The 25,815-nt window shown below is 34.8% G+C and overlaps 2 protein-coding genes across 2 annotated transcripts; one reads left to right on the forward strand and one right to left on the reverse strand.

Moving 5' to 3' along the window:
• Window positions 1–1,762: 1,762 nt before the first annotated feature.
• Window positions 1,763–5,362, reverse strand: LOC133204722 (selenoprotein H-like; the record flags this gene model as incomplete). Its single annotated transcript, XM_061340461.1, has 2 exons — window positions 1,763–2,109; window positions 5,227–5,362. Coding segments are annotated over 2 exons (243 nt in total), but the record flags the coding sequence as incomplete, so codon positions are not given.
• Window positions 5,363–8,067: 2,705 nt separating this feature from the next.
• LOC133205906 (ester hydrolase C11orf54 homolog) lies at window positions 8,068–18,008 on the forward strand. Its single transcript, XM_061341798.1, has 9 exons — window positions 8,068–8,172; window positions 10,064–10,162; window positions 10,639–10,712; window positions 13,919–14,020; window positions 14,834–14,911; window positions 15,223–15,309; window positions 16,044–16,193; window positions 16,711–16,824; window positions 17,228–18,008. The coding sequence occupies exons 1-9, from the start codon at window positions 8,109–8,111 to the stop codon at window positions 17,396–17,398; spliced, it is 939 nt and encodes a 312-aa protein (XP_061197782.1). The 5' UTR covers window positions 8,068–8,108; the 3' UTR covers window positions 17,399–18,008.
• Window positions 18,009–25,815: the final 7,807 nt, after the last annotated feature.

Here is a 25,815-nt window from a genome sequence, read left to right on the forward strand (position 1 = left end):
GAAAATCTTTGTCTAAAATCTACATCTTTTAGCGTAATCTCAGTGAGATTCGTCGAGACTAAAATTTCAGAAGAGACGTCTGTCCAAAATTTTCAGTCTCGACGAATCTCACTGAGATTAATTTTAGCGAAGTGGCCCGGGTTTCAAAACACATTACATATAAACATTATTTGTTAATTTTCATGTATTCCATGAATTTATGTAATTTCGAAATACAAAAAAAAATATTTAGAATTTAGCACAACGCTACTTGCCTGTGAAATTTTGACTTATTAATCCCTCATTGTTTACATTGGTTATTTGTCAATTTTGCCTACTTTCGTTTTCACTGTATAATTAACTCGCGTATAAATTATTCTGCTACTTCGAGAAATGGAAGGGAAAAAAAACCCAGTTTGTAATTTAAAAAAACCCAATATTATTCCCCTTTGAATACATTTTAATTGCAAAATTATATGCATAGATATTTATTTAAAAATTACTTCGATTAAATTTAGCTTGATCATAATATGAAATATCAGGAAAGAAACCTCTCCCCAAAAATAGGCCCAGGTCTTTTATACTTTTTTTTCAAAAAATCTTTGTGATATCTAATCCGTAACACTGAGATTAAGTCCCAAATCACATTAAAAAGCAAACAGTCACTTTTTAAATCTAACTTTTCCTAATTGTTCTTTAATAGAAGGGGGGTCCTAACCCTAATCTCAGTGAGATTTGTCTATACTAAAAAATTTTGTATTGACGTCTCTTCCCGAAGAGACATCTGCAAAAAAATTTTTAGTCTCTACAAATCTCTCTGAGATTATTCCAGTTGGATCTTTATTCATTGTAAGCAATTAGTGAACCAATCCTTCCCCTTCCCTGACTGATTTGTTAAAATTTACAAAAAAAACAGGATTTTCTTTTGTTAGACTTCATCCTACTACATTAATTCGTTGACAGGAATAACTTAAGGGGAGTGAAATCCAGTATTCGTATAACTATGTGACTCATACTAATGTTACAAGCTTAAGGAAGCTTGGAACAGGAGGTTTGTCTTCCTCTTGTACACTTGTCAAAATTAAGGTCACAGGTACCAAAATATCAATGTTCTATCTAGCTGAACAAGCTTGAACCATTTCAATGTTTGGCTAGAACATTACTTTGTAAATCAGCAAATAGGACTTGAGCTTTCCTATCTTCAATACCATGAGCATGTCAAGGTGATTTGGAAGTCCCAATGCAACAATACTTATTCATTAAGTATTTTACCCTCGATATCTCAAATCCTCGGCTAACTCAAAGTTTTTTCTCTGTCCCATCGAGTTCAAGATAACGAGGTTTGACTGTAGAATATACTAGCTAATATTGAATAGTTTCAGAGATACAAACTCTGGAAAAAAATTTCATCAGATAGACAGACAGACATGGTGATTCAAGTATACCCAAACTTTGTTTGCTGGAGATAAAACTATTGCACATGTACAATTGCAGCTACTACTCTGATTGAGACTTTATAATTTATATTTTTATCTGATTCAATGTCTCATATTGTTGAAAATAAATATTTTTACTGATTATCAGTCCACACCCAATATTTTTTGGACTGTTCTTACTGCTCTCTTAATAAATAATACTTTAACATCAAGAATTACATAGAGAGCAATATGGACAATAAGCCCCTGTGGACTGGCTGGCATTGCTGAAAATATCAATTTCATGAACAAATCAATTTGTATCACTACTTTTAATGATTGACTGAAAAATAAAAAAAAATGTATCATGCTAAAAAATGAATGATTTATTTTGCATATATGAATTATTTACAATATGCATTAATACCTGCGGAAAAGATCAAGTTTCCATGGTAGGCAAAATGATACACTACTTTACATGAAATCTGTCATAAACAGGACATAATGCACAATAAATTCTGCAAGAAATGTGACATCTGTGACATCTACACGAGTAAAACAACATGATTATTCATTATAATACAACATATAATTAATGAGCTTAGAATTTAAGGAACTAAATGTTTCTTGATCATATCAGTGATTGGCTTGTAGTCATCCGGGAACTTCAATTTCCTGGGAGGACCTTTCTTGATACCAGTCCAAAGTGGAACCTCTGTTATAAAACAAAGCAAACAATTAAATATAATCTTTGGACAGTGATAGACATGCTTATTACATGTGTGGAGGTCAGACAGGTTCAATCGCCGGTGGCCAGATAACTCAGTTGGTAGAGCACCTGACTGGAGATTCATGGGGCCCGGGTTCGAATCCTGTTTTGGTCCGTTGCATTCTTCTCCTCTCCTGTTACACATGTATGTGTGTCACAGACAGGCAGGATTTCCAGGAGTACATCATGTTTATCTAGAGTTAAGGGGCACAGGTTTGAATTCTGTATTGATCTGTAGTTTAATAATTCTGTTTCACTGAAAACTTTACTAATACAATTTTGCAAACTTTCTCAAGTAGTGTAAATGTCACAATATTGTAAATATTGCTCCAAATGCTCCTCCATACATTGTGGAGTGTTTAACTTTGCACGCATCGATGGTCACTGAATTGTAGCATAAAGAGCTGTGGCATCGCTTGGTAAACCCGTTTGTCAAGTCTGATGATATTAATAGTTACACTTATCCAGGGTTTTGGCCAGGTTTGTCAGATTAGTTCTGGACACCAAACTGTGTGGACGGTGTAAAATTATGACCCATGCTTAGTGGATTGGGCGGCTCCCATGCTGTGTGGAAATGGGATGCATTACTGGTACCTGTGTGGACCATTTGAAACCTGGGCCTTTTGTTTTTGCATTTATGAGTGTGAGTGACTACAATCCAGTAAGTGTTATTTTGGGAGACGTGTTAGTGACCATTCTGTGACATTATGGTATTGCACTAGCTTCTTGTGTGTTTCATCTGATGTCTACTGTGCGCCATTCATCTGATGTCTCCTAAGCCTCGATACCACTGGAGCCCGAGTTATATTTTGATTTTTTTTTGTACATTTGTAAATAAATTGTTATTGTTATAAAGTATTGTTTTTCTTGATTGGCAAAGGTTATCCATTTACTAGACTGGTAAAGGTTTTTTTTTTAAAGAACCCAACACAATTGAAGGCAATTGTGACATTTTGGTGGCAGCGGTGGGATGTCACAATTGCCTTCAATTGTGTTGGGTTCTTTTAAAAAAAAACCTTTACCAGTCTAGTAAATGGATGACCTTTGCCAATCAAGAAAAACAATACTTTATAACAATAACAATTTATTTACAAATGTACAAAAAAAATCAAAATATAACTCGGGCTCCAGTGGTATCGAGGCTTAGGAGACATCAGATGAGTTCACACAGGTTGGTGTCCAGAACTAATCTGACAAACCTGGCCAAAACCCTGGATAAGTGTAACTATTAATATCATCAGACTTGACAAACGGGTTTACCAAGCGATGCCGCAGCTCTTTATGCTACAATTCAGTGACCATCAATGCGTGCAAAGTTAAACACTCCACAATGTATGGAAGAGCATTTGGAGCAATATTTACAATATTGTGACAGTAAATCTAAGTTGGTTTAGAGCAGGTTAGGTGCCCAGGGGCAATGGAGGAGCCACAACAGGTGACCATTAAGGCCCCATGATTCTCCCGTCTTCCATCCTGTTACACATACATTTAACAGTTCATAATAACTGGTTGGATACTCCTTAGTATGGATCTGTCTGACACCTACATTAAAGGACAAGTGCACTTAAGCAATGCTTAATGGGCCCTTTTTCAGTGCCGTTTTACTTTAGAATATAATACCAAATTGTTCTTTTTTGGTAATAGTTAAACACAAGTGGATATTTCTAATTAAAATCACGTTAAAACATCACCTAAATCAGCATGGATTTGAAACAAATGAAGATTTTTAAATGCCTATAGATACCCAAAATCCGGAAAAGTTGTACCGAACCTATTTTGAGTTTCGTTTATTTAAATCAAGGGGAGGAGATATTCAAATCAGACACTTGAACAATCACTGACGGGCACGTTTTCTGAATGATACTTCTTGCGCTATTTTACCTGAGAAAAAAATTGAATGAAGTTGTATAGATGCCTGTAGCCATAGTGATCAAACTAAGAAATTTGCACACTTGCATTTGAAATAATACAATAAGTATTAACATTAGTTCCTTTAAATTATAAAATGAAAAAAAGTGTATTTAGGTAGTTTTCAATACCGGTACCATTGCCTTGCATGAATGTTAAAAAAGTTTGATGCTTGTATATATGATGAAAAATTTTAATGACACTAAACTCTCCTAAACCTCCTGTGTTTATAAAACCAAACACATACAAACTTCTGCGGCACGACTTCGATATAATGATACATGCATGGCTATCATTTACAGTGAGCACCTTTGAGGAACGTTTACATGGGTAGAACTCACGTGACTATACCGGTATTTTAAATAATTTATTCCACGGGTGGGTTCAACATAGGTCATACAGGTAAATAGCTTTCACTTGCTATAGGAAAAACATTGAACTTTTCATTACATTTTTAATATTTTAAGTACAAGCCTAATTGTACAAATTTCCTACTTTCACACAAGTTTTATAAATGTATAATGCACTTTTTGTCATTCACACAAGTTTGTACAATGTTAGGCTGACAGTAAACAAAAGCTTTGAAATGAATGACTGTCCTCGATTTACTATAGAAAACCACGAATGTCGGCTGACCCCTACCACATTGTATGGCTTTGCTCTTTGTATATTCATGAATTTCAGCGATAAAATTTGTTGAATCTTATGGTTTAGATATCAATTAATGATCTGGGATGAAAAATTATGCTTAATTTGATTCTTCATTTTTTCACATTTTACCGGGCCCCATAAGTGCACTCGTTCTTTAACTGGATCTTTTAAAACAATATTTAAATACATATATTCAAAGTTCACCTCAATCCTGAAATTTGACTGTCATTTCAATCCAAGCTGCAACCATAATTATACGTGTTTCAAATGCAGAATAATCAGCATAAGTGTAATAGACTAATAACTACAGTAAAACTTGTCTAATCCAGAAACCACTGGTTCCAAAGAAATTGGCTGCATTAGACAATGTTCCGGATTAGACAACATTATTAAACAATGAAATTTACTGAAAGGGACTTCAAGGTTTAGATCGTATTAGGCAAAATTCCGGAATACACAACATCTGGATTAGACAAGTTTCACTGTATATAGAAAATCTAGTACCTCCTGTGTCTCCAACTACTAAGGTGACCTCAAAACTTCCTCTCCGTGGGGCAGAGGGATTATACTCAATGGGAATATCCTCAACCTCGGCCTTCAATGCCTCAGCCAAAGCCATGGCCTTCTTCTTGTACACTTGTCAAGATTTGCTGGTTAAAAAAAAATTAAAAATCCAAAAATTTATTTATATATACAATTTTATCTCAAATACTGATAATCTATTTCATAAACTACAGTGTTCCAAGGAATGCATTAGCCTGCTTTGTAGCATCATTAAAGATGTAAATAAATCTAAGAGTGGTCAGCTATTTATTTGCTCTATATATATAGTATCATAGTTCGTGCATTTGCCTGCATAAAAAAATCCATGCGTATAGAAAGACTTTGATAGAATAGCAATTATCATAAAATGTGACAATTAAATAAAAACATGATTCCCCCATGCTCAAAGCTTTAACGAATAATGAAATTTAAATAATTAGAAATAATTATTAACCAACAATCCCCTAGATTCATGACTAGAGAGAGATTTCAGTCAGTCTTTACTACAATTGTCAGTCTACAGCAATCCTTTTCGGTATACCAATCCTGACGTCTTTTCATAGTATTTAAATTTCAGTTTGTGTAGTAACTGTACATTATAACATTTCAAAGTACAGTGTCATGAGCTCATAGAAATGTGATTATAAACTAGTTATAGAAACTCTTTCTCTTTAAATTCAGAAGACAAGTTTTGATTTAACCGTTCGAAGTAATTTTGCAAAGGAGCTCAAAGGTCAAGGTCAAGTGGACTTTCATGCTGGCATTTTTTAGGATATCTTATAACAATCAGTGCACATGCTAAATAGCACAGCTCACCTTTTAATTCTCAAAAATAAGCTGTATATCGGCTCTATGAACTATTTTGAAAAGAAGGTCAAAGGTCATGTTTAAAGGTCATGATGTAGGTAACCTTGGTATTTTACAGAAGCCCTAGTACCAAGCTATATATATGCAAAATATTAAATCCATACCTCTTACAGTTCTCAAGATTAGGGTGTGATAGACGGACAGACAGACTCCAGGTATAGTGATCCCTAAGTGACACTCTGCTCTGCAGGTGACAAAATAAAACATGAAATTGGGTTGGTCTAGTCCTACTCTCTTTAGAATCTGCTTAAATAGTTTCCTACATTTGGCAAGGTCTCACTCCTTATGAGTGACTTATCCTTGAGAAGTAATTTTTTAAAGACTTTTCACTATATTTTCCCCAAGGAAAAACTGATCCCCTATTATGGTCCCACCTTACCCCACAGGCCACAAATTGAACAAACTTAAAACTACTCTAAATGAAGATGCTTGCATATTAATATATTATTGCTAATCAAGGACCTAATGCTCTTAAAGATTTCATTTTTCCCCCTGTATCTCATATTTTATATATGAGAGAAGATTTTTACAAGAGCCCACCTTATTTTTCCTTTTTCTTGGAACAGCGTATTGTCCTTCATTTATTGGCCAAACTTGAATCCCCTTCACCCAAAGATGCTTTGTGTAAAGTTTTGTTGAAATTGGTCCAGTGGTTCTTGGGAAGAAGATAAAATTGAGAATATTGGAAGTTTATGATGATAACTGTTGATAACAATGACGATAACAGACAACGGACAGGTTTTGATCAAAAAAGTTCACTACAGTTGAGCCTTTGGTTCAGATGAGCTAAAAAGTACCTCACACTTTTCCCTCCCTTATCCAATACATTTTTCTTTGTGTGTGTTCCAACTGATACTACATATGTAGGTGACTGCATTATTTGTGTATACGTCTATATGTTCCGCCATGTGTGAAACATTTATGCGAGCTCATGCAGACATAGTATGTGAGTTGGTATGGGAGAGAAGATGGGATTGAAGAGCATGAGAAAAGATGGAGGAGGGAAATTACATGTTACGAGTGAGAGTAAAGAAGAGGGAGAAAAGGGAAAGAATATGATAGTTCAGGAATAAAATAGGACGGAAAGCACCCCACCTATCTAATCCACAATTTTTACCAGGGACCTATATACCTTAATTAGTATATATTAGCGTAGGTCCGTTATTATATGCATGTGTCAATATAACCACCCATGCACCCCCTCCCCCGCCCAAAATAAGAAACTATTCTATGGTGCAGCCAAGATGAAAATTGTTCTTTGAGGTAGTTAGCTCAGCTCTACATACCACATGCAGTAACCTAGATGGTGAGTAATGCATATTCCAAAAACTTAATTGAGAACTTGAATTATTTTTACCAGTGTTCTATGACAACTCTAGGAACAGGTGCACCTGTCTTTACTTTCTTCTGATCCGATATTTTATCAAAGCTTTCTGTCGGATTAGAGGCAGTTTTTCGTTTTCTTGGGGGCATGATTCTCTGCAATGGTAGATTGGATCTTAACCGAGGATGTCCGAAAGATTTTCGCGGGAAGTTGTGTGGAGTATGGAGGTACGTGAGATGAATTTACTTTTTGCGAACCCACTTTCTGATATTACTAAATGATTAAATATATTTACATATTCCGTAGTATAACGTTAAACAAATGATATATTAACATGATTAAGTTGAGCATCGCAGGGTTGTTGCCAGATTTCTAGGGAATGGGGTGGGGTGGGGTCTGAGTTTAACAGTTTAATGGTATCCCCTCCTTTGAGCAAGAAATGAATTTATTTTGTTTCAGAATTATAAATAATTTATGTCTCTGGTTTTTCATCTTTAACAAAAAGGGGAGGGGAGGGATTGTATCTTTTGTAATCCAGGACTAATCGGTGCAGTTAATTGCGGGAAGGTTAATCCATAGAACATGTGGAGTGGGATTAAGGAGTGGACAACTCCGATTATTTCGCACGCCGACCGACCGAAGTTTTGCAATAATGTCCTCGCCAACAGTAAACAAAATATCAACTCACGTTCCTTCATTGGATGAAGTAGTAAAAGGTCAGGTTGAATTGGGTATTTTGTGCAGAAACGTTAGTTCAGGTTGTCATGGCGTGATTTAGGAATATTCATGGAGTAAAGAATAAAAAAATATAAGGGGGGGGGGGGGTGAACGCATGTAGAGGATCGAGGAGTTATCTGTCATGTGCGAGCCCAAGAGATCATATTTGCATAAAGTACATTTTATGCATTTGTTTTGTAATATCAGGGATCTATCTGCAGTATATAGGCATAGGGGCTTGTCTTCTGGATTGTTAAATGTAAAATAAATTAATAAAATTTTTTAATCTACTTTAGATACACTTAAAAGTTGTTAAAGTAAAGATTCTGACACTTTCAATCAAGAAAAAACACGTTTAAAAAAGACATATCACTCCTATATATACATAAACTCTACAAAGGACGAAAGCTCTTTCTTGGAAAAAATACCCCCACCCACTTCAGCACCTATTTCTGGACTCTAAAGCATTAATTTATTTCATTGTCATGGTTCGTCGCAAACCACGCCCAAAATATACGATCCTCTCCCATTCTGGCCGTGGTTGAATGAGAAGAGAATATTTTGTAGCTCATTAAAATATTGACCAATGCGAGTAAAGCGTAGTTGGATAATGAACTTTGACATGACCTTTCAATATCCAATCGCAGTATACAAATATTTCTTGTATACTGTTGATGTCAATTATTAGTCCCCTACCGGTGAAACCGGAGGGGACTATAGGTTTCCTCTGAGTCTGTCCGTCCGTCTGTCTGTCCGTCTGTCTGTCCGTCTGTCTGTCTGTCTGTCCCTCTGTCTGTCTGTCAGTCTGTCCCACTTGGTTTTCCGCACTTTTTTCCTAAACGCTTGCAGATATTGAGCTGATTTTTGGTATGTGAGTGTATCTTGATGAGTTACAGATCAAGTTTGCATTTCGTTCCGCTTCATTGATTTTTGACGGAATTACGGCCTTTTCAATTTTTACGGGTTTTCCGCAATTTTCTTTTAGAAAATTTTCTTTCAGATATTGAGCTGATTTTTGGTATGTGACTTTACCTTGATTAGTTATAGATCAAGTTTGCATTTCGTCCAGCCTCATTAATGTTTGACGGAATTATGGCATTTTCAATTCTTAACGGGAACCAGATTACACTTGCCGGTAGGGGACTAGTATTGCTAATGCAATACTCTCAGAATGCTTGTTGATTTCAGTTGCGATGGAAACAAATATTGTCATTGGACATGAACATGCTGAACATGACGTCACAATATAGAAGAGTAAATATTTAAGATTATGACACTTTTTGTGATCAAGCAGCCATGGGTAGGAGAGAGCTATATGCGGACTCTGGACTGTGGCTTGAGACGATGACAATCCGGGAGACAAGCCCCTATGTATAAAGGTCCCTGGTAATATCTGCCTTATTTTATTGTATGTTATGTCTTCACTGAATGAGCTGATAGCGAAATGCTTAACTAAACCACTTTGTCAAATAAAAAAAAAAAAGAAAGAAAAAGTAAATGGGAAACATGATTTTTATGAAAGTACATGTGTACTTGTATCTAACAATGAAGAGGTCCACGTCAGTGTAACATTCGGAGTAAATTACTGACACCTTTTGTATGTTTGTTCATTTTTGTTTGTTTGTTTGATTTTGTTATTGTTGTTTTGTTGTTGTTGTTTTTTTTTTTGTTTTGTTTTGTTTTTTGGTTGATCTTGCTATGTACCTCTGTCTGTAAGAATTTTTATGAAGTTTTGGAATCCAATATAGGTATATGGTTATTCAAAATCAATTTGGTTATTAGCAATATTGAAAATAACTGACATGTGATTTTGAAGAATCTCTTTTTGAATCAGGTTGCTTGATGCTTATGGGTGTAATATATTGCAATAAAGATTTTTATTTATTGTAGTATTGAATGATGGACTGAAGAAAAACTTTACAAATGTCTCGGTATCTGTTGTGGATTGTCCAGACTTAACACAGAAGCCATTCATGTTGGCCTCATCAGGTAAATTAACATGTCTTAATTCCTAGTTATTCAGAATGAAAAGCACAAAAAATATGTACATTTTCAAAATTATTTCTGCTTTGTCTATAAATTTCCTGCAAAACAAGCAAGCTAAATGAAACACTGCTTTATGCTCTTCCACCCATAAGAATGATGGATCAACCCCTGGATCTTTTGTAATCACTTTTTAATTAGTTGCTATTTTTATTAAAATTCCAGGTTATCACTGTACCAGCAATCCAGAACACTCTTTAATAATATTTCTACTTTTGTTTGGACATGTTGTAGAGAAGGAAAAGGGGGGGGGGGGGAGATAACATGCATGAAATATATATGAATGTATAAAGAATTACATTACTCTTTTGAATGCAGAGATGTGATTGTATCACTATGAGTGATAGATAGCTAAACACTTTTAAAGAAGCTTCTTCCAGGATTATGATGGCGGAGACTATTAAATCCTTGTTTTTGCTCAGGTTTGTGTGGAAATGCTCGCTTGGCAGATGTAGGAGGACCAGGATTTCTTCTGCCACTTCCACAGAAGGACAAGGTATCTATAAATAAATAAAATGGGTTGTAGTAATAGTGGAAGAGATATTTTAAAAGATTTAGTATACTTTTTGCTCAAGTGTTGAAATTTTATGACAGAATAATGTATGATTTTTAGTTCTTGTTGTTTTTAAAATTACTACTACATGTAATTACTAATTTACTACATTTTGAAATAGTAGAGAGGTTATAAGCATTTGACCGTCTGCATCTACGTGTAAACCTTTTTTACAAGTACGTGTAACTAACATCTTGTTCTGTTTAACAAACTGTATGTGTACTGGTACCGTCGGTACGTGTAAAACGTCATTTCAACAAGTCACTTTACAATCCATTTGAATCAAATGATTCTATGACTTTGATTGAAAAAGATACATAAGTGTACTTAATAAACTCTCAACATCACAACAAACACCACCTGAAAATATATATTCCGTAATTTGAGTTTAAGAAGCTACTTGTTCTTACCTCTAATGAATCTACGTGTTGTGTACATTTTGTAGAATTATGCGGTATGCAAAACTGATGGCATAAATCGCAGTAAATTAAGGGATTTCCCTAACTACACGTAGATATACACGGTCATCAGCTTAACCTCTCCAATACTAAGCAAACAGAGCCAAAGAGTGATAATCTGCATATTGAAATTTCTTCAAAGAGTTGACCCTCATGCATGAGTTATGTTGTATATACTTACAGTGTGCAATATATATTAATTGCAATTGGCTTAAATTTTTTTTTTTTTTTTTTTTTTTTTTTTTAAGAAAAAATATAGTATATATATAATATAGTTTTACGTTCTTTTCTTTTAATAAGAAAACAAGCATTCTGAGAGTATTGCATTAGCAATACTAGTCCCCTACCGGCAAGTGTAATCTGGTTCGTTCCCGTTAAGAATTGAAAATGCCGTAATTCCGTCAAAAATTAATGAAGCAGGACGAAATGCAAACTTGATCTATAACTAATCAAGGTAAAGCCACATACCAACAATCAGCTCAATATCTACAAGCGTTTAGAAGAAAATTGCAGAGAACCCGTAAAAATTGAAAAGGCCGTAATTCCGTCAAAAATCAATGAAGCGGAACGAAATGCAAACTTGATCTGTAACTCATCAAGATACACTCACATACCAAAAATCAGCTCAATGTCTGCAAGCGTTGAGGAAAAAAGTGCGGAAAACCAAGTGGGACAGACTGACAGACAGACAGAGGGACAGACAGACAGACAGACAGATGGACGGACAGACTCAGAGAAAACCTATAGTCCCCTCTGGTTTCACCAGTAGGGGACTAATAACAACAAACAAAAATCTTTCAAGATATATCTTCAATCCAAATATTGCAAAAAGTAAACTTAGTTGTGTCCCTTTACGGAGTCAACCCAAAGGAACAAGCATTCTGAGAGTATTGCATTAGCAATACTAGTCCCCTACCGGCAAGTGTAATCTGGTTCCCGTTAAGAATTGAAAATGCCATAATTCCGTGAAAAATTAATGAAGCGGGACGAAATGCAAACTTGATCTATAACTAATCAAGGTAAAGCAACATACCAAAAATCAGCTCAATATCTACAAGCGTTTAGAAGAAAATTGCGGAAAACCCTTAAAAATTAAAAAGGCCGTAATTCCGGCAAAAGTCAATGAAGCGGAACGAAATGCAAACTTGATCTGTAACTCATCAAGATACACTCACGTACCAAAAATCAGCTCAATATCTGCAAGCGTTTAAGAAAAAAGTGCGGAAAACCAAGTGGGACAGACTGACAGACAGACAGAGGGACAGACAGACGGACAGACAGACAGACAGACGGATGGACAGACGGACGGACAGACTCAGAGGAAACCTATAGTCCCCTCCGGTTTCACCGGTAGGGGACTAACAAGCATTCTGAGAGTATTGCATTAGCAATACTAGTCCCCTACCGGCAAGTGTAATCTGGTTCCCTTCCTGTTAAGAATTGAAAATGCCATAATTCCGTCAAAAATTAATGAAGCGGGACGAAATGCAAACTTGATCTATAACTAAGCAAGGTAAAGCCACATACCAAAAATCAGCTGAATATCTACAAGCGTTTAGAAGAAAATTGCGGAAAACCCGTAAAAATTGAAAAGGCCGTAATTCCATCAAAAATCAATGAAGCGGAACGAAATGCAAACTTGATCTGTAACTCATCAAGATACACTCACGTACCAAAAATCAGCTCAATATCTGCAAGCGTTTAAGAAAAAAGTGCGGAAAACCAAGTGGGACAGACTGACAGACAGACAGAGGGACAGACAGACGGACAGACAGACAGACAGACGGATGGACAGACGGACGGACAGACTCAGAGGAAACCTATAGTCCCCTCCGGTTTCACCGGTAGGGGACTAACAAGCATTCTGAGAGTATTGCATTAGCAATACTAGTCCCCTACCGGCAAGTGTAATCTGGTTCCCTTCCTGTTAAGAATTGAAAATGCCATAATTCCGTCAAAAATTAATGAAGCGGGACGAAATGCAAACTTGATCTATAACTAATCAAGGTAAAGCCACATACCAAAAATCAGCTGAATATCTACAAGCGTTTAGAAGAAAATTGCGGAAAACCCGTAAAAATTGAAAAGGCCGTAATTCCGTCAAAAATCAATGAAGCGGAACGAAATGCAAACTTGATCTGTAACTCATCAAGATACACTCACCTACCAAAAATCAGCTCAATATCTGCAAGCGTTTAGGCAAAAAGTGCGGAAAACCAAGTGGGACAGACAGACAGAGGGACAGGCAGACAGACAGACAGACGGATGGACAGACTCAGAGGAAACCTATAGTCCCCTCCAGTTTCACCGGTAGGGGACTAAAAAGGGAAGAATATGATAAATTAATAATCTTTCCGTTCTTTATGCTGCCTTGAACATTATGCGTGATAAATTAATAGCAGTTTAAATATTTGTCTTTCAATGTATGTATAGCCACATTTTGTCCTAGGAAATTGCACTCAGGATACAAGGTGCGAATTATTTTTTATGTCAAATTATGAAGCTACAAAGGCTACTCTGAGAATTCTATTTGTTTGCCTGCCTCACTCCCCTCATCAAAGATGGTGGCCTTTGGACGTAACTTTTGAAAAGTATATTATGGACTGAGAGAGAAAGTGGCATCTTCAAAGAAAGTGGCGTCTTGTTTGAATTGAATAGAATTAGTCTTATATTGTTTTATTCTTTGTACAGAAGTTTACCTATAGTCAGATTGCTGAGGCTGTGGGACTGCCTGGTGCCTTTATGATAGGAGCAGGCGCTGGACCGTGTCATATTGTAGGGGTCAACAGCGAGGTCAGACTTTCTTCTCTTTTGTAGCATGAATTTTTACTCAATGTTCATAATTGTTTGTGCAATAAAAGTTTTGTTTGTTTTTTTTAATCAAGGAAAATTCCAGCACAAAATACAACATGTACGTGGTATTACTAGCCAAACAGTAGATACAGTAAAACATGCTTATAACGAAGTGCCAGGGATGAATGATTTTGCTTTATTATGAGTGTAATTATATCTGTTAGGTTTACAATAGATTTTAAAGTCATGAGGAATAAAAATTACTTTGCGATAAGCGTTTATTCATTACAAGCATGTTTGCTATAAGTGTGCTTAACTGTATTCCCAAAGTAAATTTCACAAAAAATATAGTTGTACTGTACATTTTGAGTTTTGCGTATGGCCTTTCTGTCTAAAGAGTAAATACAGGATAAAGGGGAATATTTGCCCCTGTTTTATTTTTGCCCTTGTTGCAAGTGGTGATTTTAAAACAGGGTGAACTTAAAAGAAAAACAGCATTATCTCTTTGATACAATTATATCTGGGCAAATTTAAAATGGGGCTAAATTGTTTGCAAGTGTGAAATGGCAAAAATAACATTGGGCAAACAATAACACTGATTACAGTATTTTCAGGGGGGGGGGGGGGGGGATGAAATAAAATCTCATTTTTGTATGTAAATTTACATTTTGCTCATATAACATGGAAATGTTTTATCATGCATTTAAACTTTCTAGAGTGCATTATTTTTTTTCTTTCTTTCTTTTTTTTGGCATGCCAAATATAAATAAACTTACTGATAAAAAAACTTTGTATTTAATTCATGTGTTTCAGCTGATGAAAAATGTCAAAATGGATGGTAAAGGTGGTGTGGCCAAAATCAACTCTCACATTGCTAAGGTTAACAGTCAGGTATGTGTACATGTACCATTTAGATTTGTGAGCTGTTTTTTTTTTTTTTCTAGAAAGCATTTACATGGGGAAGGGGGTATTTTGTTTCAGATTTGATATTGTCCTTCATGGAAGAATGGAAAACTGTGGCATTTCACAAAAACATAAAGAGCCAAAGAGAATTTTTGTAGAATTTTGAAAATGCTGCTCCAAAAATTTGAGCAAAAGTAAGGAGGTGGAGTGGGGGGGGGGGGGGGGGGGCAAAGTTATTGGAGTGTATGCAATATTTTATTAGAAATGAATATTTTAGAATTTTGTTTGTTGTTTAACAGGATGGAGGGTGTATTCTGGAAACCATTGATAAGCCCGAGTTTTCACTGATGGGAAATTTTCTTTGTTCTGATGGCCAGCCAGGAAAGGTACTATTTTTTTCTTCACGGATACACATTTTTTGATAAGCATACTTTAATGAATTTATCATTTTTTCTGATCCACAAAGTGTTCAGGTCATAAAATTTTAACTATTTTTTTCTTGCTGTCATTTTATCCAGTTTTACGTTTTTGTTTTAATATGCTTGTAGATGTTGAGTTGAATTATTTGATGAAGTGTTAATACAGATCAATTTTTAGTTCTCTGTGATCCATTTTAACAGAGGGCCCTTGAATGGCAAATATTAGGATGAAAATTGAATTAGAAAGGACATATTTGCTAGCTTTGCCAGAGTATATTTTGCCCATGATAAATTGCAGATCAAGTTCTGATTCAAATACCCGTTAGCCTACTTTTAAAAGTTCCTTGAATTTTAAAATACCCGGTATATTCAGCTTGGTTGAGAAATCAGTCCTGTTTTTGTAAAACATTTCTAGTTCTTTGTAATATGATACACTAAAACTATTATTAATCTTAATTTTACCTTGTTTTGTTGCTCTTTTCTTCTTTAACACAACTTGGATTAAATTAAAGGTTTAGGTTTTGAGGTGAACATCAGTTATCTCCTCTTTCATTCACTACCATACATTTGTTTGAAACTAAATGAAGAAAAATAAGATCTGGGAGCTATTTATCATGTTTTTGTTAAACCATGCATCAATAATTATTATAAAGAGAACTTTACAAAGATTTACGAAAGTTACAAGTTAATCTTTTTCGCAGGTTTTAGAGGTTAAAGCCAGTAACAGAACCGGGGAGGAGAATTTTATGTCCTCCATGAGAAAGACATTACAGTCACACTACGGAGAGAAGCCGGTGGCGCTAGGGGGTGTGTTCCTGGTGGAGAAAGGAAAGGCAAACTTACACATCATGGTTAGTTGTGAAAAACCTTTCCTTAATTTCCATCAAATAATTTACTTATTAGATAATTGAAAGAGATATTGAATTCAACATTATCTCTTAAGTGTTTAAAGAAATATATATTCGATAAGCAAGATAAAAAATAAACATTCTGTATTTATGACCTCTCTCTCTCATCTCATTTGTTATGTTGGCTATATGATACTGTAAACCAATTTTTATTCGCGTGCGAGAAATATCCGCAAGTTTCGCGACCTACTTCAACCTGCAAATAGTAATCGCCACGAACCATTTATTTTGCTTTGTATTCATATAGAATAAATCCTCAGTCACAAAAATTAATCGTGGCGGATTGATTTCAAACTGACGAATCGCAAATAATAATTGGTCGTTTACAGTATAAAACAACAGCTTGTACATGTAATATATAAAAGAAAATAAAGCAGAAATTTCATTTACTTCGACACTTCACAAACACAGTATTGTTATATACATATGTAAAACAGTCTATATGCATTATCCATTACAGCCAGACTTTTCAGACAAACCTTTGGACTCCCAAGAAAAAGTTAACAGCTGGTTAAAGTTCTATGAAATGGATGCCATTCTGGTGTGTGTTGGGGAACTAGTGTCACATGACCCTGTAAGTATGAAGTTTCAAAAGGACTTTCTTCTTAAATTTGTTTTAGATAGTACATGTACTGAACAATATCTATACATAGAAGGACTCCTCTTTAACTACCCATGAAAGAGATTAGAATGTCATTTTCTCTTTATTCTGTTGAAGAGAAAGATGAAAGACAAAATGCATCACAAAATATCGTTTTTAAAATTTGATGATAAGGACAAGTTAAGAAATAATTCAAGACTAAAGTATGAATAAGAGCAAACAGAATTTATGCTGGTAGAATTAAATTCCAGCGAAAGGGCCGAAGGTGTCAGGCATATATCATAATCAGACTTTGAAGGTCAAAAAGGAATTTTCCCCAATAGAAATCTTTACCATTATGATGATTTTTGTATGCAAAGATATCTTGATTTTCCAGGGTTATGACCTGAGAGTTGAGCATTTCCATTGCTTCAGTGACCATGGACAGGGGGGTCACTACCACTTTGATGTCACCCCCGGGGACGTGGAATACAGAGGGTACTTTGTCTTGGCAGAATCTATTTATAGAATTGACCAGCCTGTACAAACCACTGAACTTGGAAGGTGAAGGATGTTATAATCTGTTATCACTTTGTTATCCACTTCCACAGTGCTGGTTAGGTTAAGGCATATTTGATTCCTTATGTACCGGTAATATTTTTTAAATTGTAGAATCTGTGATTTATTCTGTGATTAGTGATTGATTTGTGATTGAATTTTTTTTTTATTTGGAAACTGGTCCTGGTCGGTGTATTAACCAATTGAAATCTTGCTCAAAATATTACTCTTTATGTGTATTTAGTTTTATATGATCAGTATGGAGTGATCAGCCTGAAGTCCTGGAGTGTAAGAATAAAATACACCCAAATAAATACAATAATATGAATGAAAGGCCCTAAGTTTTATGTCCTAGGGCTTATGAAGTTGTTGCTTATTTGATCATTGTTTTAAGGTCATAGTATATGTATCATCAGTCACAGAATAAGATCTTGTGCAGAATCTGTTGGCAGCTATAATCTGTAAGATTACTTTGATTTTTCTCTAATATTTTAAGTCTGATTGATTATGCAATATTGTAGATTGTTTATTTTAATGTCAACTTTATAGTTTAAGTGTAACTTTTTAAACAATAATGTATTTGTGCAAGAAATTGATAATCAATGACTTTTTTGACAAATTTTTTTTTTGAGAAATTAAAAGTGAATGAACAATATTTTTTAAATAGTTCTTGATGTAAAAATGTCAAGGTATACCTTGAAAAAAAAAGTTTGAAAGCAATATGAGCTGCAATTTTCATTTGGGAATTTATTTTGGTAAAATTGTACATGTAATATTTTATTTTAATCACAGAGAAAATGCAAAATGATGGTTATATAAAGTTCTGTTATACATGTACATATTTTACAATTTTAAAAGAACTATTTAAAAGCTCATTGTCCTGTACACCAAGAGCTTTATTTCTTACATAGTATAAAATATAATTCTAGTACATGTACTGTGAATATAATTCCATAGTTACAGAAATCTTCCTTCTGATAAAATATAAAGCTTAGTTGTGGTCTTTTTTGATGAAAAAAAGTTTTGTGACATGCAACATTATACAACAAAATAAAATTCTCATAAATACAGCTCATATTGCTTTAAAAGAAGAAAGGCTATATTGTCATTTATTAAATCAGCATGCAAGCAACATTATGTAATATAAGTATACAATTCACAGCCACATTTGCCAAATTCCAATGGGTTCAGACTGACTTTGCAAAAGAGTTTAAATTTACATTAAGTTATGTATTTGAAAAATAATTTATCAACACCATGTTAAGAATAGAGACACAGTTTTATCACAGTAACCTGTGAGTGATCTGTGGAAAAGATTTTTTAGTTGTCCCACAGCTAGACGTGGAGACCGATCTTTCGGACGGTACTGTATAATCCGAGATCTCATGTCACAGTAGATGTTACCCCTCAAATGCCATAAGTGTCGAGTGCAGGTCTAAATTTGCATCTGTCATGTTGTACATTTTGAATTTACCTGGCGGCAGACTGGCAGCGAATACAAAATTTCCACCAGCAAGTTGCATCCCAACATGAGTTTCAAGAGGCGTATTTAAAGCAAACAACCAACCAACGTGAACCAATCAAACTCTGAAATCTGGGGGTCGTAACATAAAGGGTACTTAAGTCTAAGCCCATGCTTAAGTAGGACTTAAGTACAGTCTTAAACTTAAGACCGTAACTAGAAACGTGCTAAGATTTGACAATCTTAGCAAAACTTAGGCGGTCGGTAGAGGTGACTTAAGTATGTCTTAACTTTTTTATACACATAGTTAGAACTATAAAATGTTGAATCTCGGCGTTAAAACATTCCTCTATTTATGTTATGCATTAAAGAAAATAAATATCTCTATTATATACTGATATAAGAATTTAAGTTTTTCGTCGGGGGGGGGGGGGGGGGAGGTTCAGTTTTATTGATTACTGATTCCAATATCACACTCAACATGGCGTACTAGTACTTGTAGATGCATTTTTTTTTATTTTTGGGATACTTTTGAAATACTAGTGGGATCTAGGTTATAAACACTAATCATTATCAGTAAATTTTACACACTAATCATGGATTTTATGTTCATTGTGAACATGTGAGGTGGAATAGACTAAGAGTCAGAAAAATTGTCCGTGAGTTAGAGGATGATGACTAGGAAGCTAATAGAAAGTGTCTGTAAATAAGATTCAATGTAGAACTCGACAAGCGCGGATTCAGACGGGGGCTCACTACCGTCCGAGAGAGGGAGGGAGAGAGAGAGATAGAGAACTGTTGATAAGCTTGAGACATGAGAAAAATTATCTCTTGAAAACAATTCTTTTCGATCCTTGATTAAATTTAAATAAGTACATCAAAAACGTCTGCAGTCTTTGCTTGCCGATATTGGCTGATACATTGAGGAAAAAAGAATTCAAAATGTCCCTATTATTTAGTACTTCATTATTATTATTTTAATTTCAAGTAGATAGACGCCGTTCCGTTCCGTTAACGTACCATGTCTGCGAGAATGACAAAGCGAGTGAACATTTGTCAAACTAAAAGAATTACATCAAAACGTAAACTGAAAACATCGCAGTCTCGAGTGATTAACAAAACTCATGCATTTGCATTGAACCCTTGCCACTTTGTGAAATATTTATTTTCAAATATTAAGTATTATTTTTAACAGAATTATGATTTTAATACAAAATCTGAATAAATGTTACCTAACTAAAATTGTAGAAAGGACGTCGATTTTATATATAATTAAAACATGACTGAATATTTTTTTATCAATACAAGTAAATAAATTGAAAAACTATCGTGCTTCATAAGAAATATTGTGAACATAAGGTTGACTTAGCTAAGACCTCGCTTAGTTCGTTTTATGTTACGGTTTAAGACATACTTAAGCAGTACTTAGGCAGGTCCTAAGATTGCGCCTAAAACATACTTATGACCCTACTTAAGTCAAAAACTTAGCAAGCTTTATGTTACGACCCCCTGGAGTCTACCAGAGAGAGCGTTTGCTCTTGGAACAAGATTGCAGTTAGTCAAATTACGTGTTACACTGGGAAATTCTCGTGTATTTTGAATATTTTTAATCACCGTTCTTGTCCAATTAATCCTTGTTAGATCATGCACTGTACATTTAATGCGTATGACATTTATTTCGATATAAAGGCAACACCTCTCGGTTGAGCATTTTTTGTCTTTAATTGCAATAGGTTATGCACAAGTGCGCCATGCAGTACCATTAAAAAGATATTCTGAACTAATTTACTCATTAGAATTATTGGTACAGAGCCGTGAATATAGGGCTGGAAACATTAACTAATATTGCTCCGACGCCACATTGAAATGTTGTAGACCCACCCGATATGATTGGTGAGTAGTGTTAGGTCATCCTCTAACAAGATAACGATGTCACTATGGGTAAATAGTACATATATAATATACAAGTTGTTTACCGACTCGTATTATATCTGCAGTTTTCTCACGCTCAGTGCATAAACGTGATGGTTTTTTACATCAGCTATATATTTGTAGCGCAGAAACTATTCCTCTTGTAAGTCTCATTTTAATAAAGAGTATTGACCTATAAATAACTATTAGTATGTACATATTTTCCTGTTGTAATGGAATTATAATAAGTACGTTCACATGTTTACTGGTAATAAATAACGAAAAAAGAATGCAACTTGGCGAGAGAAGGAAGAAAATACTATACGTGCAGCAAAAATACACGTGACTCTGTGTAAAAAAAAATTCTGATTTAAATACAGTCATTGGCATACTTGGGCAATTTATCATGGGAATAAATTAAAACTATTTAAAAGCCTTATATGTAAGATAAAAGTAAATAAGAGGCCCATGGGCCACAATGCTCACCTGAGTCACTGGTTCTGCAGTTCCCCCAAAATACATGTATTCTTCTGTATTTTTGATCGCCTTTTGTGGCCCCGCCCTATACACCAGGGCTATAATTCTAACAAAAATGGATCTCCACTACCAGAGGATGCTTCCACATTAATATGCTTCATCATGGATTTGCTCTTGAGGAGTTTAAAACATTTTCCCCTAATAATATATAATCCCTATTGTACCCCCCCCCCCCCATTCCCAGGGGTCATGATTTGAACAATTATGAATCTACACTACCTCGGGAAGCTTCCACATAAGTTCCAGCTTTCCTGGTCCAATGGTTCATGAGAAGAAGATTTTTTAATGACCTCACCCTTATTTGCCCTTTCTTGCTTATCTCCCCTTGGAAGGGGGCTTGGCCCTTCAATTTAAAAATTTAGAATTCCCTTCACCCAGGGATACTTTGTACCAACTTTGGTTAAAATTGTTCCAGTGGTTCTTGAGAAGAAGTTGAAAATGCGAAAAGTTTACAGACAGACGGACGGACGCATGACAACGGGTGAACAGAAAAGCTCACTTGAGCTCTCAGCTCAGGTGAGCTAAAAAAAAAGGGGGGGGTCAAACATGTAAATTGAAAAAAGTATACAGTAATTAATAGAAAGGCATTATTAATTATAAGATAGAACTGGGTCAAATTTTACTGATAAAGTACACGTGTGTAAAATATTGTTTCCGGCCCGAAGCAACGGTTTTAGAAAAGGGGGGGGGGCAACTTCCAAAAAAAAAACTGACAAGCAAAAAAAAGCTAATATATTGTACAAATCCCAGAATTTGCCTGTACTTGACCTTACAACATGAAAGGGGGGGGGGGGGGCAACCAGCATCTATAGGAAAATTTACTATAGCAAAATACTATACTCAGAAAAAAGTGGGGGGGGGGCGCCCCCACCCCCCTCCCCATGGCCCCCCATGTTCTACGGGCCTGTGTTTTATATATTATACATGTATGATCAGTGGTGATCGATCATGATTAGAGCCCATTGTGTCTGATGGGTGGATATTCATTTGGGTCACAAGTTAGAGTGAGTTTCTCTTTTTGTGATGGATTAGAAACAAACATAACATAAATGAATAAAATAATTCCAATTTCTTTTGTACAATAAATATATTTTTTGTCATCTCATGCAAGCAAATTACACACACCTATACACAATATCATCAGTGAAATGACTGTAGGCTACAGCGCAATCCCATTCTTCTTTAGTAGTGACTTATTAACCTGAAAGTTAACTTTAAAACAATATACAATTATATTCGACCATGAAGTTTACGTGAACAGCCTAAATTACATTTAGACCATTCCATTATAACTGGTATGTCCTTGCGTTGAACGTCCTTAAGGCCCGTAGAGAGGTTAATGTCCAGAACATGATGTGAACGTGCCGTGTTAGAATTCGGATGACATCGTGTGGAAGTCGTTCTCATTTCAATACACACCATACGACTGATATTAGCGGATGTACAATGAGTGCAATCAACTATGTTGAGAGATTGAATACAATAATTACAAAATTATTTCATAGGAGTCATGGCCGTAGGAACCGGGAGGGGCACAGGGGGATTCTCCCCTAATAATTAAGCCTATATATACTGTAAATCGCGTGTTATTCGCGAGAACTATTTTCGCGTAATTACGCGAGACCGTCTCCTCGCGAAAATTATTTTTCTTAGTAAAGATTATGTAGGAAAATTGTCAAAATTGGGTCTCGCTTATAAATGCCAAATAATCATCTTGCAAAAATAAAGTTGCGCGAATATTTGTGATCTAGAAAACAAATCTGTTTTACTGATGTGCCCCTCAGTAATCCTAATTGCCTTTTTTTTCTTTTGCTTGTCAAGGAATTTTTGCTTGGTGGTGCCCCCTCCCCTCACCAAAAAGGTCATAAAGGTCAAGACCAGTCAAGACTCCAGTCAAGGTCATATGTCTATTTTGATAGCCCAAGAAATAGATTTATTTATACTCTTCCATATAACTTAAACACTAGCATATTATTATTTGGTGATCCAAATCTTCCGTTCACAGAAAATATTGCAATTTTTAAACTATATTCGAAAGTATATACAGTAGTAGCTACTAAGAGTTTTCCTTGTATTTATACACTAACCCCCCCCCCCCCCCTTCCCATGGGTATACCGGGTAAGTGTATCAAGTGTCATGTTTTCCTTTGTATTTTTTTCTTCTGCACTACCCTTTGTAATTATTATCTGTTAATTCAAGTATACTCTGATTTTTTATTTATTTTTTTTTTTTACTGACATTCAATTATCACTATCTTATCATTCATATTTTATTTATAAATTTGGGACCTTAGATTCTGTCAATTGAAATCTTATTTTCTAAATTCAGACCGTACATGAATGTGAAATCTCATACTTTAGATACTTTCCTGTAATATTATAAGCTGCCTAAAACCATATCTATTTTGGACTACCTAAGAATGGTCTCATTTATATCATTGTCAAATATATTAAGAAGAGGGATTTTAATATAAGTTCTAAAATGTTTTCGGATCCTTTTAAATTTTACCTACACTGTATGTTTGTAATTATTACTATTAATTTTCAATAAAATATGGCTATTTAAAACTTAGGTCATATGTAGAGGTCAATGGTCAAAATACATATTTCCCATCGGAGGGATGTGTTCTTATTTCTTGGAAAAGTGAAAAGCAGTAAGAATTAAACTCGACGACTCATAAAAATTCTTTTTTCTCTATAATATTTTTTATTTTCGAAAACCCATAGAAAAAAAAATTTCTTCGCACAAAAAAAAGTGACAGGAAAATTAAGACATCGAGCAGAAATAAAGATTTTATTTCAAAGAGTACAGTGTTTGAATTGATTCGCAAACAGTAGACACCATACGAAATAACCATTGACTGATTTAACGTCATTTATTCAGCAGTAAGTAGGTTACATGAATTTAACAAATGGTTGCATCTTTCTCAGTTCTTTGTCTATATTTCTTCGTTTCCGTAATTTAGTTTTCCTAATAACTGCTTTCTCAGATGATTGACACATCTTCGGATCGTGATTCATACACGTTAACTCGATTCTCAGCCGTCGGCATATTAACCGCAAAGGCTGCGTAGAGACCGAGACTTAACAGAGGAATCCTGAAAAACGATTTCCCATCATTTGCAAATTGCGGAATTAAGAATTAGCCAGCAACCCATTTTTTATTTCTCAGTGCGAATATTCACGGTCATTTCATGTAAATCAAGTCAGCAAATATCATTTTGTCGAAGAAAACGTGAAAATTTTCAGAGTCGATTAGACATTTGTGTGTTTTTATTTCGTGCCAACAAGACTTTTATTAAATTTAACCGATGTTTCTTTGTGTCTAACGTTGTTTTTATAACTTCAGTTCGCACTTTTTTGATAAGATTAGTCGTGACATAAGTTCTTCGATAATTCAGTTAATCAGTTGTTCTAATTAAATCAGTTTTGACCGGAAGAGTTACATGGCCATTCATCTTTGACATTTACCCCGGTAAACCCCTGACACATATTAGAAAGTAAAGAGTATCATTTTGCCACCTAATTCCTTCCCATTCCTACCATCACCACCATTTTTCATACATACATGTAATTATGGTTTAACCCGCTTACACGTGTTATGTATTTTTTATTCTGCAGCAGCTTCAACATTAATTCCCATACTAACAACTAAAGAAAGCATTTTAATGTTTAATATTACAAAAGATTAGACAATTTTGTTATTTTAAGCCTGAATAAAAGTCAGAATTATAAAATATCATAAAAGTTATTCATATGAGTTGTTAAAAGATGCAGCTTCATTGAATTTTTGCGTTAAAGTGAATGTTGTAAGTCAACAGTTGTCGTTTTGTGGGTTGCGACAGAAAATTATAAAACCAGGCACGTAGCAAAATGTTTCAAAATGGGGGTGGGGGTCAATCTAAAAATAAATTACCGGTAAAAAAAAAAGTAAATTTTAAAAAACTCGAAAAACGAAGGGGGGGGGCATTTCTCTAACTTTTCGGGAGGAAAACAGGAAAAAAGGGGGGAGCAGTGTTCTTCGGACCTGAAAACGAAATGTACTGCGTATTGTTGATCTGAAGATTCACAATGTATCATCATTTTACAGGTACCTCTGCTGGTCAGAAACTAAATGCTTTATAGTTAATATTTAATTTCGATGAACAATGCTGCAATGGTTACTAAAAATATTGTGTAGAATTCTTTGAAAGCGTTACTCTTCTGACAATTCTGGTATGATTTCAATAAACTCTGAACATGTCGACTAAATCCATTAATGTTCATAACTTTATTGTTGTCATAGCTATTAAGTTTCAAGCAAAAATAAATAAATAAATGATTACTTTTAAAAAGCTTGTTTCTCATGTCAATTGTTTTTGTAACTCTCTGATTTGGAAGTAGAATTATTGATACTGGTTGCTGTTATAAGATTAACGACAGTGCATGTATCCTATACTGGTACTAGCTCAGTCATTGCAGTTACTTTTTATTTGTTTTTGTTTTTTTAACTAAAATGAGATGGAATTCAGAAAGCC

The sequence above is a fragment of the Saccostrea echinata genome, unplaced genomic scaffold (genome assembly GCF_033153115.1).
Source record: "Saccostrea echinata isolate AGI-Se365-2 ecotype Australia unplaced genomic scaffold, CSIRO_AGI_Sech_v1 ptg000054l, whole genome shotgun sequence".
NCBI lineage: Eukaryota > Metazoa > Mollusca > Bivalvia > Ostreida > Ostreidae > Saccostrea > Saccostrea echinata.

Bases quoted from the DNA above. Each gene is read 5' to 3' on its own strand.
- LOC133205906 (XM_061341798.1), top strand. From the start codon at position 8,109: ATGTCCTCGCCAACAGTAAACAAAATATCAACTCACGTTCCTTCATTG. The intron at 10,163-10,638 runs GTAAATTAACAT...GTTTTTGCTCAG, and splicing joins ATTCATGTTGGCCTCATCAG to GTTTGTGTGGAAATGCTCGC. The intron at 16,825-17,227 runs GTAAGTATGAAG...TTGATTTTCCAG, and splicing joins AACTAGTGTCACATGACCCT to GGTTATGACCTGAGAGTTGA.